The sequence below is a fragment of the Geotrypetes seraphini genome, chromosome 4 (assembly GCF_902459505.1).
Source record: "Geotrypetes seraphini chromosome 4, aGeoSer1.1, whole genome shotgun sequence".
NCBI classification, from domain to species: domain Eukaryota; kingdom Metazoa; phylum Chordata; class Amphibia; order Gymnophiona; family Dermophiidae; genus Geotrypetes; species Geotrypetes seraphini.
Genome location: NC_047087.1, coordinates 244,450,609 through 244,465,570, shown reverse-complemented (window position 1 = coordinate 244,465,570; position 14,962 = coordinate 244,450,609). Strand labels below are relative to the sequence as shown.

Genomic DNA, 14,962 nt, shown 5'->3' with positions numbered 1-14,962 from the left:
TATGTTTCTATTTGTGTAATCTTCATGCCCTCCTTAAAGAATTACATCCTTTGTATATGCGACTGCCATGGGCTAAGGCCATCCATGCTAAAATAAATTCCTGAACTTCTCAAACCACAAGGAATAAACAATATTTGCTGACAATTATTTTCATGTATCTAAATTTACTTTTTTTGATTTGAGAGACTGTCCTTTATCCATAGAGGCCCCTAGTACATCAATTTATTATGCTTCTATGGCATGCATGTTGACTTTCACATGGAATGGAATCTATTCAATTGCACTCATAATGAAGGCAGCTGTAAAAAATGCCCATGGCAAGAATATCGGGGTGTATAAATAAAATTTAGGAAAACACTACCTTCCTTTTTAAAGAAAGCTGTACTTTAACCTGTGTCACAGTTATTCTTAGAGATTTCAGGTTTGAATTTAGCAAGCTGCCTAACTGGTCTTCATCAATGTTTTTTCTTTTTTTAGTTCTGCCCTTACTATGTAAAATCAATTTTTTAATAATGTATTCTGCAATCCACTTTTGTTTTTCTAAATTAATTAACCTGCACTAATGACATCTAGAATGTGTCTTGGGTATTTCTTTTGATGTAATCCTGTTTCCAACCTTGGCCATTTCAGGTAACAATAACAACAATTTATTATTTTTATAGCACTACCAGGCATATGCAGTGCTGAATAGTGTACATGCAAGAGACAGTCCATTCTCAGAAAAGCTTACACTCTAATTATGACAGACACACAGAGGGGGGCTAAAAAGTGGGATGGGACTATTGAAGGATTGACAGACAGATATGTTGGTTGGGTCAGTGTTTAAATGCAGCTTCAAATAAGTAGGTTTCTAGTCTGGCTTTAAATACCGCCAGAGAAAGCACCTGATGTAGCGAGACAGGCATGTTGTTCCAAGCATGCAGCACAGCATGGTAGAAGGGTCAGAGATGGGAGCTGGTGGAAGAGGAGAAGGGTACAGAGAGGAGGGACTTGTCTGATGAGCAGAATTCCCAGAGGGGAGTATAGGGGGTAACAAGTGAGGAGAGATACTGAGGAGCTGCAGATCGAGTACACTTGAACGTCAGTAAGAGGAGTTTGAATCGTATGCAGAGACGGAACGGGAGCCGGTGAAGCAACCTGAGGAGAGGAATAATGTGGGCATAATGACCCTGGCGGAATATGAGGCGCACAGCTGAAGTAGAGAGATATGGCATAGTGTAACAAATGCCATTAATCCTGAAGGATAAGCAGTGGTTTTAACCAAGTCTCTCTTACCTCAAGGATAAGCAGTAGCTTTACCCAAGTCTTCCTTAATGATGGCCTGTGAACCTATCCTCCAGAAACTTGTCCAAATCTCTGTTTAAACCAAGCTATGCCATCTGCTTTTGTCACATCTTCCATCAGTGAATTTCAGAGCGTAACTACGCATTGAGTGAAAATGTATTTCTCCATTTTGTTTTAAAAGTACCACCTCCTAACATCATGGTGTGTCCTGTAGTCTTTGTACCTTTTGAAAGAGTAAACTGATTCATGTTTGTTTCATATTGCTCATCATTTTCTAGATTTCTCTCTCCCATATGTTTCCTCAACAGTTTTTTTTTTAAGCTGAAGATCCCCAACTTCTTTAGCCCTTCCTCATAGGGAGCCAATCCATCTATTTTATTATTTTAATTGCCCTTATCGGAATCATTTCTAACTCTGCTATATCTTTTATGGGATTTGGAGACTATAATTGTATGCAATACTTGTAACATTCTTTTTGCTTTTTTGGCTGCCATAAGTTTTTGCTTTATTTACAACTTATGTTTTCTATAATTTTCCAGAACAAAGATTTTCAAAATAAGATACAACATCCATAATCTCACATAAGAAAAGAGTACATTCATAATCTCATATTACTCTACATCACTTCAAGAGCCCAGTTGAGAGAAGGACAAGGAAAGAAAGAAGAAATTCAGCATTCCAGAGACCAAAGAAACACATCCTAAAAGGCCCCATCTGATGGTAGACTGCCTCAAATGGCAATCTACTTTGTGGTCAACTTCTGGATAAATTCTTGCAGATATCCTGTCTCCTAAAATTTATAGGGGTTTGTATTCAGCTGGCTGCACTTGACGTTTTCCTGACTGCTGCTGGTGTTATTAGAGAATGACATGGGGACACATTTGTCCCTGTCCCTGCAGGAACTCAATTTCCTCGTCCTGTCCCCGTGAGTTTTGTCGCTGTCACCGTCCCTGCCCCATTCCTCTAAGCTCTGCCTTAACCGCACAAGCCTCAAACACTTATGATTTTAAAGTGCTTGAGGCTTGTGCAGATGAGGACAGAGCTTGCAGGAAAGTGGCAGGAACAGGAAAAGAACTCGCATGGACAGGATAGGAAAATGAGTTTCTGCGGGGATAGGGAAAAATTTGTCCCTGTTTCATGCTCTAAGTGTTATATCAAGAAATTCAATGCTGGGCCATGCCCATGCTCTAGCATTTAATTTTTGGCTTATAGACCAGGCGAAATCATAGCTGATTAAGTGTAACATTGAGTACTTAACTATCTATAGCAAACTGCATAAAGACTGGACTGACTTTTATGTGGTTATCGTGCCCCCAGAACACCCCCCAAACTGCTAGTTTCAAGTTGAATACTAACTGAACATTTTCAGTAGTACTAACCAGTTAAGTGCCACTGAATATGACAGCTTAGCCTCAAACAATCAATTTACCCCCCTTTTATGAAGTTGTGTTAGGATTTTTTAATCGCAAGCCGTGGCGGTAAAAGCTCCAATGCTCAAAGGAATATTGAAATATTCTTTCCCTCTAAACTTAAACACTTACCAGGAAATTTCTCCCCTCCCCCCCAAAAAAAATCCCATTCCAAGTGCAAGGCCCTGGATTGAAGCAATAAGAATTCTTTCCTAGCCTTCTGTGAATCAACAGACACATTCAGGAAGACAGAGATCTTTTGACCATGAAATAAATTTAAATCGTGCTACCAATTCGTAGGCACTGATGACCCAGCATATGCAAATGCATATTCACTGTAGATATTCTGAAAACCTGACTGGCTGTGGGTTCCCAGGATAGATTTGGGAAGTTCTCCTATGATACTGGCAAGATTCCATCTGGCAACAGCCAGGAGAGGAAAGGTCTGAGCCTTAACACTAAGAGCAAACAGGAAAGCTGGAGGCAAATAGTGCCAGGGGTTGTAAGAGACCAATAAAGGGAAAAGATAGCTTCCTCCCTCCAGTGAAATGAATTGGCCAAAGCCAGGCAAAGTGAAGGTAGTTAGTAATAGGAGTTCATTCATGGCAATCATACGGCTTTCTAAGCTCTCTAGTAAAGTAAACTCTTCCCTTTCATGGTAAAGACTTTCTAGTCTCAAGTTCTAGCTTCAGCTCCAAGTTCCTGGGTTGCTTCCAGTATTTGCCTAAACACTGTTTTCAAATTGTGCTTCTAGTTCCATTCCAGGACCTGATTCCTAGCTTGGCTTAGTAACAATTTCCAGTTTGTCATGACCCAAGCTTCTACTTCAGCCTCTAGTTCCAGCTCTGAGATTTTGTCTTGCATAGAATCTGTTTCTTTTCCTGTTTCTGATCCTTTTACTCTAGACACTGCCGGTTGGTTCCTGACTCATCCTGCTGCTGCTCTGAGTTCTGGTTTTAATAGTCAAGTGTTTGCTCCAGTTGTAGTTCCTCAATTCAGCTCAGACAGTTTTGATGCAGTCAGTGCTCAGTATGTATTTTTAATGCTGCTGCCTATATATAGAGAGAGGCACTGAATTTATGTATTAAGTTGAACACCAGTTCTGATTCTTAACTTAAAATGACACTGCTGGACTGCTATGTCCTTGTTTTGTAGATACATTTTACATTAAGCAATAGTGCCTATTGTCATGGGTCTGGCTACTTATTGGTCCACCTATTTTTGTATGTTTGCATATGCACAAACAAACCTCTGTCTAGGGTAGTCAGAAGAGGATTGGAGGGAAAAGAAGATACTGGGAAGGCCAGGCCTCAACCTCTGAAGATCCAAAGGAGCCAGTGCTTATGATGGAAAAAGAGCTTTGGAGTGGTATGGAGATCAGGCCCATCATCCAAAGTAGGGGGGAATTTATCAGCATGGGCTATCATTAAGTTGTGTTATTTTACTGTTCCCCTAAATTATTAGTAACTAGGTCTTGTTGCATGAGATGGCTCTTTGGTAATATAGCATGAGTTAATGTTCAAATAACACGTCTTAACAATAGCCCACATTGACTACACCCCTTAAAGAAAGAACAGTGGCTAGAGTAACATGGTAGCAGGGAAGGCAGGTCATTCTACTCAAAAAATGAATAAGCTATGGCCAGATATAGTAGGAGCAGTGTGAAGGCACAGAGGTCAGTCCCCAACATTTGAAAAAAAAAAAAAAAAATGGAGCAGTGACTAGAGGCAGTAGGAGTAGTACAATAGCAAGGAGGCCAGATCTTGTCACCTAAAGTAGTGGCCAGAAATGGAAGAAGCATTATGGTGCAAGTGAATCTAGGCTCTGGAACCTGATGCCATAATGGAGTGGTAGCAGCGGAAGACCTTATTACTGTTTCTCACCAGTCAGCATGCCAGGAGTCAAAGATCACCAACGATACCTGATGAGGCCTTCAGATTTTAGCTAGGACATGCTTTAATTCTAGATCTGGGCAAGAGGAAGGGAAAGGCCAAATGGGAAGAAATATTTAATACTTTCACCTTCACCCTCATTTCAGTCAGAAGGAAGCTTTGGTTATAGAATGAGAGTGAAAGGAAGTAGCAAAGAATAAGGTAGAAAAAAGTTTTATTTTGAATTTATTAACTGGAATATGTTAGCTTTGGGATATGTTCATCACAAATATATTTGTATTCTATTCATGGATAATGGTGGGGGGAGGGGGGGGGCTGGAGTCCAAAATGGGTGGATGGCCACCAAATGTTCTCCCCACCTGAATACAAAACATAAATACTTGAGCTGGTGGGGATCCTGAAGCCCTGCCAACTGAAGCCCTCCTCCTCTGGTCCAGCAACCAAGCTTTGCAGCTAATGGCCATATCCTCAAGCTGAATGCATAAAAGTCAAGGGGGTAGAGAGGCAGCAGCAGCAGCTCTGAAATACTGTTGCAAGCTGCAGACCTTGGAAAATTCTGGTCACTGGACCTGAGAAGGGGAAGGAGGTGGTCATCGGCTGGTGAGGCTTGAGGATCCCCACCAGCTACAGCAAGGGAGATGTTCATTTTGAACGGGCCTAAGTGCAAAGTGAGAAGCCCAGCCCCCTCTCATGCTTATGCCACTGATTGTGTTTAGTACAAAACGAAGTACTTGCTGAGTTTAACGTTTTGGGGTTTCCAGTTCAGCTTTGGTATTCATATTTCTAATTTGTGATCCATTGTTCTGTATTTGGTGAAGGTCTGTCTGCATTTTGTGTGTGAAGAAGTCATTTAAAATTGTTATATACGTATATGGCAGTAATGGTGCTTGGGAAAATTGGGAGAGGGGCAGGTAGAAGAGGGGCCCCCTCCTTAATTTCAGCCCTGAGTGTTGGAACCTACTCCCAATCACACTTCATTCCTGTGACCACTACCTCAGATTCAGAAAAAATTTTAAAAGCTCATTTGTATCAAGATGGCGAGTTGACCATGACCCCGTGACTGCAACTGATTTAAGGACCCACCACTAGATAAGCGACTATAATTACACCCATAACAACTTTGACTGTCAAACTGTACATTATAATTTTCTTATTTAATTTATTTACGACATTTATACACTGCCTACAACTAAGCAGTATGCAAAAATATTTTTTACATGCATGTATCCGATGTAAGATAAGAATGACGAGATGGTATGGAATAGAAGAAACGAGGAGCATCAAACAGGAGATGAAAGACTGATTCCAATTATTTGAATTAAGCTTTAGCAAGCAAGTTCAGTGATTTACGCCTGCCTCAGGCAAGAGTAAATTTTCATTTGGAAGGCCCTTGCATTGTTGGTAGGAAGTTCCAGGGAAGCCATTTTGGGTGTCTGTGATATTCAAGTGAGAGCCTCTCCCACTCTGGCAGACAATCTGCCATGGTCCATGTCTGATCTTCATGGTAGAATATGAAAAATAAAATACTGTCTGTTGAACATTAGGAGAGATTTGACTATTTAGTATTTGCTAAATTTGACCAAAGAGTAGCCTCAGCTTTTAATGACTCCATTTAGAAGGTCTTGCTTGCATTATCCAATAAAGGCTTGTTTGTTCTTTCAAACATCCAGTATGAATATAAATAAAGTCTGATTTCTGTTCTGAAAGTAATTACTGTGTCTCTCTTATCTAGTTGTTAAGAGGTACAAAAGCTGCTTGAAAAACAACTTACAGCAACATACGAGGGGAAGATAGCATTTCTAATGGCACATTTTCTTGCTCATGGATTTAGTTAACAGTGGAATGACGTACTAAATATAGGAAAACATAGTTACGGTAGTTGGGAAATGGTAGACTGGAGGAATAAAATGTTGTTTATGATCACCAGATCATTGTTCCACTGTTAAGCTTACAATAAAGAACACTTTTTTAAAACATTTTCTGATTCTAAACCAAAGCACAGAAAAAAGACATACTGTATGAACTTTAAACTTAATGCCATCCTTTCTCCACTAACCCCCCCCCAAAAAAAAAAAAGAAAACACATCCTAAAAGGCAATCTTACAATATTGTATTACATTGATATGACTTATGGGTAAAATATGAAAACAATACAGACTTCTCTTCTATATTTGAGCAGGTTTTATGAGTTTAACATAATAAAAGGTGAATCTTGATGTGAATCAAGATACTAACCTTTTCTAAAACATATACTAGCAGGGTAATAGAGAACTGAGATCAAAAGTCTATTGTTCCATTCAACACTACAGTTGGTACAATTGGTAGAGTATGATGGTTTAAGAATAAAATAAAATTTTAATCTGTAACATATAGGAAGGAGGGGGAGAGAGAAGACAAAAGAGACTCTAAGGTTTGATGTAATACCTGTTTAATGCTAGTGTTTTTGTAATAGAAGCAACATGCTTGGTGCTTTTGTATTTTATCAAATCCCACTGATCTAATTCCGACCTCTTGCTGATGGAAGGTATTTAAATCCAGACTGAATTGGTTGATTATGTTGGGATAGTCTCACAAAAGTTTTTAATCAGATCTTGTATAGCTTAACATAATAGACTATAACTGCTCATAAGACACTATGTTATAATATTTAAAAAACTATAACTATGTTATAATATTTAAAAGTTTCAAGTTTATTAGTTTTTTAATATACCGACCATCAACAAATATCTGGCCGGTTAACAATAAAATTTTAAAAAGAGAAAGAAAGAAAAAAAAATAAATAAAAAAAATAATAAATATTTGGAAATATATAGAGTGAACATCAAAGACATTAACTGGACAGACTTGAAAGTGAGGGTAAGAGGGAATGGAGGGGAAAAGTTACATATTTGAGAAGAAGAGGAGAAAGTGGGAGTAGGATAAAACATATTGGGTTGGTTGCTTAAGAAAGAAAATGAAAAAGAAGAGAATAAATAAAAGAAAGAAAAAAAAAAAAAAAGGAGAAGAGAAGATAAGTCTAAAAACAAGCGAATGCGTCACAAAATAAAAAAGTCTTCAGGCTTATCTTGAATTTGTCTAGACTATAACAGCTCATAAGACACTTTATTATAATATTTAAAAAACAACAACTGTGTTTTGTAGCCTTCTGGAGTGGAGAACAGCTTAGGGGTTAGAGTAGCAAGCTGAGAATTATGCTTCTTCCACTGATGCTCTTTGTGACTTTGGACAAGTCATAACACTCTCTGTTACCTCAGGTCAGGGATGGACTGACTATTAGAATGACAGGGCAGTGCCCGAGGGCCTCTCTTCCCTATCTTCCTTCTAATTTAATCACTGTTGATAGGGCCTGTGACTTTTACTGCCCTAGGGCCCAGATCACTGTCAATGCATACCTGCCTCAGGTAAAAATTTAGTCCCTCATTGACTAAACTAATTTAATTCAATAATATTAAAGAGTTAAATAGTAATTACTTGTGTTAATAAGTCAATTTCATGAAAATACTCCACAAGTTATAGAACCAATATATATCTAAAAAACACAATATGCTGTGTAATAGAAATAAATATTCATTAATATAAGTGAAGTACTCAGTCACCAACCGATCTGTGCATAAAGTACCGTTAAAAGTACAAGCGCCGGTTGTACATCAGGGACCATCATAGTACTCACAGTCCCTAAACCTTCCTTATACAGTAATAATTGTCAAGAAGAAATGAAAAAACACTTATCTTCAAATAAGCAAAAGGAAGGTAGCAAATGCTTTGTTCAAATCCAGCGCTCGTAACAGATATCCATCTCAATAAAGACTCCCCGAATTTGAAACTCCCATAGCCTCCCTTCGACTCGAGTTTTGCAAAAAGCGTAGTCAGGAAGGGGGCACTGTGAACAGAAAAAGTACTACAGTTTAAAGATAAAAACTACAGACTAACTAAATCTCCAACTACACTTTAAGCACAGTTCAACCAAAATTACCCTCATCTAATTTAAACATAAATTCATAATCCTTAACTTCATATAAATCTTAATACAACTTACTCAGCTTCAGGCTGGAGGCATTCTCCTATCCAAACTGGAGATCAGAGCAGACACAGGAGACTTCAATTTGCAAAACTTTATAGACACTCAACAGTCATTCATTTTCTTACAATCAGTCACACAACCAATCAGAGCGTGTCATGGGAGCCAAGGAAACCAAAACCCTCCCTCACATTAATCAGTCACAGCTGAAACCACTCGATTTCCTTATTCAGTCCCAGGGGGCTCAAAGTTTGCCATTCGTAAATAAATCTACATTCCTCAGAAAGAAGTCTGTGGGAAATATCCCCCCCTCTAGGTACCGTATTTTCACGCAAATAACACGCACCCGTATAAAACGCGCACACGTGTATAGCGCGCAGAAATCACGATGATAAGCACAAAAACTTTGGTATAACGCGCTCACGATTATACCGCGCATGCTGCCCGACTCTCCGTTCACCCCCCTGACTTCCGTGCACTGCCCCGCCTCTCCGTGCGCTGTCCCGACTCTCCGTTCACCCCCCCCTGACTTCCGTGCACTGCCCCGACTTTCCGTGCGCTGTCCCGACTCTCCGTTCACCCCCCCCTGACTTCCGTGCACTGCCCTGACTTTCCGTGCGCTGTCCCGACTCTCCGTTCACCCCCCCTGACTTCCGTGCACTGTCCCCCCTTGAAGGTCTGTCCCCATCCTGAAAGCCTGATGCCCCCCCCCGACGTCCGATACATCCCTCCCCCCGAAGGACCGCCGATTCCCCAACAATATCGGGCCAGGAGGGAGCCCAAATCCTCCTGGCCACGGCGACCCCCTAACCCCACCCCGCACTACATTACGGGCAGGAGGGATCCCAGGCCCTCCTGCCCTCGACGCAAACCCCCCTCCCCCCAACGACCGCCCCCCCAGCCGACCCGCGACCACCCTGGCGACCCCCACGACCCCCCCACCCCCCTTCCCCGTACCTTTGGTAGTTGGGCCAGAAGGGAGCCCAAATCCTCCTGGCCACGGCGACCCCCTAACCCCACCCCGCACTACATTACGGGCAGGAGGGATCCCAGGCCCTCCTGCCCTCGACGCAAACCCCCCCCCCCCCCAACGACCGCCCCCCCCCAAGAACCTCCGACCGCCCCCCCAGCCGACCCGCGACCCCCCTGGCGACCCCCACGACCCCCCCACCCCCCTTCCCCGTACCTTTGGTAGTTGGCCGGACAGACGGGAGCCAAACCCGCCTGTCCGGCAGGCAGCCAACGAAGGAATGAGGCCGGATTGGCCCATCCATCCTAAAGCTCCGCCTACTGGTGGGGCCTAAGGCGCGTGGGCCAATCAGAATAGGCCCTGGAGCCTTAGGTCCCACCTGGGGGCGCGGCCTGAGGCACATGGTCGGGTTGGGCCCATGTGCCTCAGGCCGCGCCCCCAGGTGGGACCTAAGGCTCCAGGGCCTATTCTGATTGGCCCACGCGCCTTAGGCCCCACCAGTAGGCGGAGCTTTAGGATGGATGGGCCAATCCGGCCTCATTCCTTCGTTGGCTGCCTGCCGGACAGGCGGGTTTGGCTCCCGTCTGTCCGGCCAACTACCAAAGGTACGGGGAAGGGGGGTGGGGGGGTCGTGGGGGTCGCCAGGGGGATCGCGGGTCGGCTGGGGGGCGGTCGGAGGTTCTTGGGGGGGACGGTCGTTGGGGGGGAGGGGGGTTTGCGTCGAGGGCAGGAGGGCCTGGGATCCCTCCTGCCCGTAATGTAGTGCGGGGTGGGGTTAGGGGGTCGCCGTGGCCAGGAGGGTTTGGGCTCCCTTCTGGCCCGATATTGTCGGGAAGTCGGCGGTCCTTCGGGGTGGGGGTGCGAGTGGTCCTGCCGGGGGGGGGGATGTATCGGACGTCGGGGAGTCGGCCGGGCAAGAGGGCTTGGGCTCCCTCTTGCTCCGATCGTGGATGCGGGTGCGGGTGGGAGCGCGTGCGAGCGGTCGTTCGGGGTGGGGGTGCGAGTGGTCCTGCCGGGGGGGGGGGATGTATCGGACGTCGGGGAGTCGGCCGGGCAAGAGGGCTTGGGCTCCCTCTTGCTCTGATCGTGGATGCGGGTGGGAGCGCGTGCGAGTGGTCGTTCGGGGTGGGGGTGCGAGTGGTCCTGCTGGGAGGGTGAATCGGGCGTCGGGCGGGGTGGGAACTATGTTTTAAAACTTTTGTATACCGCGCTCACGCATATAACGCGCGAGGGGTATGCGCGGTAGGTAAAAACGCGTATAACGCGCGCGTTATATGCGTGAAAATACGGTAAACTAATTTGTTTTAGAACAGTGTATTGAAAATCATGAATAGAATGTCCCCAATAGATGACACCCATAGAATTGCAATCTGTATGAGTTCTTAAAAAGAATTTCGTATTTTTATGGGGGATCATTATGTGTCCCTTAGACCATATTAAAGAGCAATAAATACAATGATTGCAAGGTTTGTGAGGGGATTGCACCACAGTACTTCTGTCAACTGAATCATAATTAGAATTCAACATTTCACCTATTTCAACATTTCAACTATATTTCTCCCTCGTCTAAATGCAAATTTAGGGATTTATTGAATAGGGACATGTATTTTCAGAATAGGCCAATGTTTACTTATAATTTTGCAAATTTGATGGCTCCGAGGAGAAAAAGGAAGAACACAAACTAAAGGGTTATTAGTTTCCTTGCTAGAAGATTTTAAGAGCCATGTCTGTTGACAAAAATATGCCCGTTTCCAAGCTTTTTTTAGAATTTTATCCAGATAACCTCTGTTTAAATTTATCAAAGAGGATACTCGCTTGAATTTTGAATTCCCTGTCATCAGAACATAAACGTCTCATTCTAAGAATTGGCCTATAGGGATACCTTCCTTCAGCTTGGTAGGGTGATAGCTACCATATTCTAGTAAAGTATTTAGATCAGATGGTTTACTAAATAATGTAGTGCTAAGATGATTGTTATATTTGTAAATAGTAATGTCCAAAAAGGAAATTTTTTCATTCTCGATGTTGAAAGTGAACTTAATATTTTCATCAAAGCTGTTTAGTTCCATTATGAACATCTTTAAATCATCTTTTGTCCCGTTCCATATAAAAAAGATATAATCAATGAAACATTTCCACATAAACACCTTTCTAAACATCCGGGAAAGGTACACATGAATTTCTTCAAAACATGTCATAAAAAGACAGGCTATCGATGGCGCTATAGTAGCTTCCATGGCCACTCTAATTTGATGGTAAAATTGATCTTCAAATTTAAAAAAAGTTAGATTGAATTAACAAAGCTCCAAAAGTTGCCAATAATTGTATTTTAAGATCAGAAAGCTCAGTCCTTTGAAAAAATTCTTTACTCAGCCGCACAGCTGCTTCCTGCAGAATATTGGTATATAGTGCTGTAACATCTGCAGTGACCAGCAGACAATCCTCCAGCTCCAAATCCTCTATTTCATTAATCAGATTTAAGAAATGGGTAGAGTCTTTAACATAAGATTTGGCTAACGGAACAAAGGGTTTCAAATAAAAATCTGCATATTGAGACAAAGGCTCTAAAATAGATTGAATACTAGAGACAATTGGGCGTCTGGGAGGGGAAGTAGTCGACTTATGTATTTTAGGAAGAAAATAAATCTGAGGAGTCTGAGGGTTGGATTGTATCAAAAAATTATATTCTTTATGTGTAATTATACCATCATATTTAGCTGTTGAAATTATGTCCTTTATAGTTTCATATAATCTTTTAGTAGGATCCTCCATGATTTTGTTGTAAAAAAAAATGTATCTTCCAACTGACATATAGCCTCCATTCTATATTTAGAATAATCTTGGATCACTATTCCACCCCCCTTATCAGCTCTCTGAATTATAATAGATTTATCATTTTTCAAATTCTGAAGTAATCTATGTTGATAAAATGAAAGATTATGAAACATCTTGATGTTCTTCTACTTCTTTTAAGACAATTTTTTCAAAAGCCGCTACCAACGGGTCTGGAGATCCAGGAGGTATCCAGCTAGATTCACATCGCAAGCCTGTTGGATTATTTTCTTTATTTGAGGTATCAGAGTTCTAAAGAAAGTTTTCAATCTGAGAGTTCTAAAAAATCGATATAGATGGGAACGGGTCAGAAAACTGTCATACCTTGTTGTGGGGAAGAATGAAAGCCCCCTCCTAAGTACTTTCTCTTCATCTTCACTAAGGGGACGCGAGGAGAGGTTAAAAATACCTGCATTCATTTTTTGATTACTTTCTTTGACCATGTCCCTTTGGAGACAGTGTCGAGTGCCCCTGCTTGAACTGGGGTAGAATGAGTTTGAATTCTTAAAAAAATATCTGGTAGGATGGTGGTGGATTCTACATTCTTCTGTATGGTTTTAATTTTACTCTTTCCTTCCCCCTCTGAAGATGATTCACTTGTGGACATCTTGAAGTTAACCTTCTTATTACTTTGTCTATTTCTTTTAGATTTGTTGCCCTGACTCATCCATGGGTAAATGTATCCCTTAGTGAAATCAAATTCATCACATTTATATTTTTTTATTTTAAACATTTTTTGTTCAGCTCGATATGAATCCATAGAGGAATCCAGGTCTAGCTTGTGCTGTTGGTATAATTCCTCACTTTCTAGTGATTTTAACTGGTCCAATTTAGATTGAATCTCATTTTGTTGGGATTCAATAATAGGCATCAATGCATCTATGGTAAACAACATAAGATCAATTGAGCATTGTGTAAGAATGCTATTCCAGTTTTTCACATATTCCTCATTATCCAAAAATCGAGGTTCTTTGTTAATTCTTAAACCGCGTGGAACTCTCTGGCACAACAATATTCCACCAGTGCTGCTGAGTGGAGTTGGGCTCTAATTAGGGCTTTATATGCTGTTTTTATTTCTTCCCATGTGGTATTAAACAGTTTACTCTCCTCCCCAAACAAGTAAAGTGACAATTCGGTCTACAGAGAGCCCCAATTTGGAAGTCAATCCTCCTATAGCCATCTTCTCCGTATATTCAGTATATCAAACTCAATAATATTAAGGAGTTAAATAGTAATTATTTGTGTTAATAAGTCAATTTCATGAAAATACTCCACAAGTTATAGAACCAATATATATCTAAAAAACACAATATGCTGTGTAATAGTAATAAATATTCATTAATATAAGTGAAGTGCTCAGTCACCAACCGATCCATGCATAAAGTACCGTTAAAAGTACAAGCGCCGGTTGTACAACAGGGACCATCATAGCTTCACAGTCCCTAAACCTTACTTATACAGTAATAATTGTCAAGAAGAAATGAAAAAACACTTATCTTCAAATAAGCAAAAGGAAGGTAGCAAATGCTTTGTTCAAATCCAGCGCTCGTAACAGATATCCATCTCAATAAAGACTCCCCAAATTTGAAACTCCCATAGCCTCCCTTCGACTCGAGTTTCGCAAAAAGCGTCGTCAGGAAGGGGGCACTGTGAACAGAAAAATACTACAGCTTAAAGATAAAAACTACAGACTAACTAAATCTCCAACTACACTTTAAACACTACAGTTCAATCAAAATTACCCTCATCCAATTTAAACATAAATTCATAATAATTAAAATTACTTTTAACGGTACGTTATGCACGGATCGGTTGGTGACTGAGCACTTCACTTATATTAATGAATATTTATTACTATTATACAGCATATTGTGTTTTTTAGATATATATTGGTTCTATAACTTGTGGAGTATAAACTAATTTAATGCCAGTTAAACAACACAAGTCCCATTATTCTCAGTAGGGCCGATTTGCTAAATAGGCACTTAACACCTCTTAATAAATGAAGACCTTAAATTGTAAGCCTTTGGGGCTAGGAGGATGCCTACAGAACTTGAATGTAATTTACCCTGAGCTACCAGTGAAAAGGTGAGCTAAATCTATTGTAAATAAAACTAAATCATGGACCTTCAGCTAATGGGATTGGTTTTCATGATATTCACTAATTGGTGTTTCCTGGGGAAAAAAAATCAGAGCCACCATTTCCCATCATCCCCTGATACCTAAACCTGTGCTGAAGAGGTTCAGCTGTGAGATTTTTTTATAGGGTTATGGGCTATTTTCAAACATCAAACTAACCCATGACGCCATAGAAAACCGACAGGAATTGGTTTGACCCCTTTTCATCAATATACAATTACCTTTGAATAAATGATTACAAAAAACTAAAAGCAGCATCTTGAAAACTGAAATTATTCCCTGTCTGCATTTTTAAATGTGTTTGCCCTGTATCTTTATCTTTAATAAAAGAAATGCAGCACTGACCAAAGTGCAGGCTGGTGTTACACTATCAAATGTATTACTCGAGCACCATTTACTGCTATTTTAAAATACTAGT

General features: G+C 41.2%; 1 protein-coding gene across 1 annotated transcript in view; it reads left to right on the top strand.

Moving 5' to 3' along the window:
- Positions 1 to 2,253, top strand: part of ZNF365 (zinc finger protein 365) — a 57,663-nt gene extending 55,410 nt beyond the window's left edge. The window contains exon 6 of the mRNA XM_033942477.1: positions 1,824 to 2,253. Within this exon, the coding sequence (XP_033798368.1) occupies positions 1,824 to 1,843 (20 nt within the window). The 3' untranslated portion in view covers positions 1,844 to 2,253. The remainder of the gene's footprint in view (positions 1 to 1,823) is intronic.
- Positions 2,254 to 14,962: the final 12,709 nt, after the last annotated feature.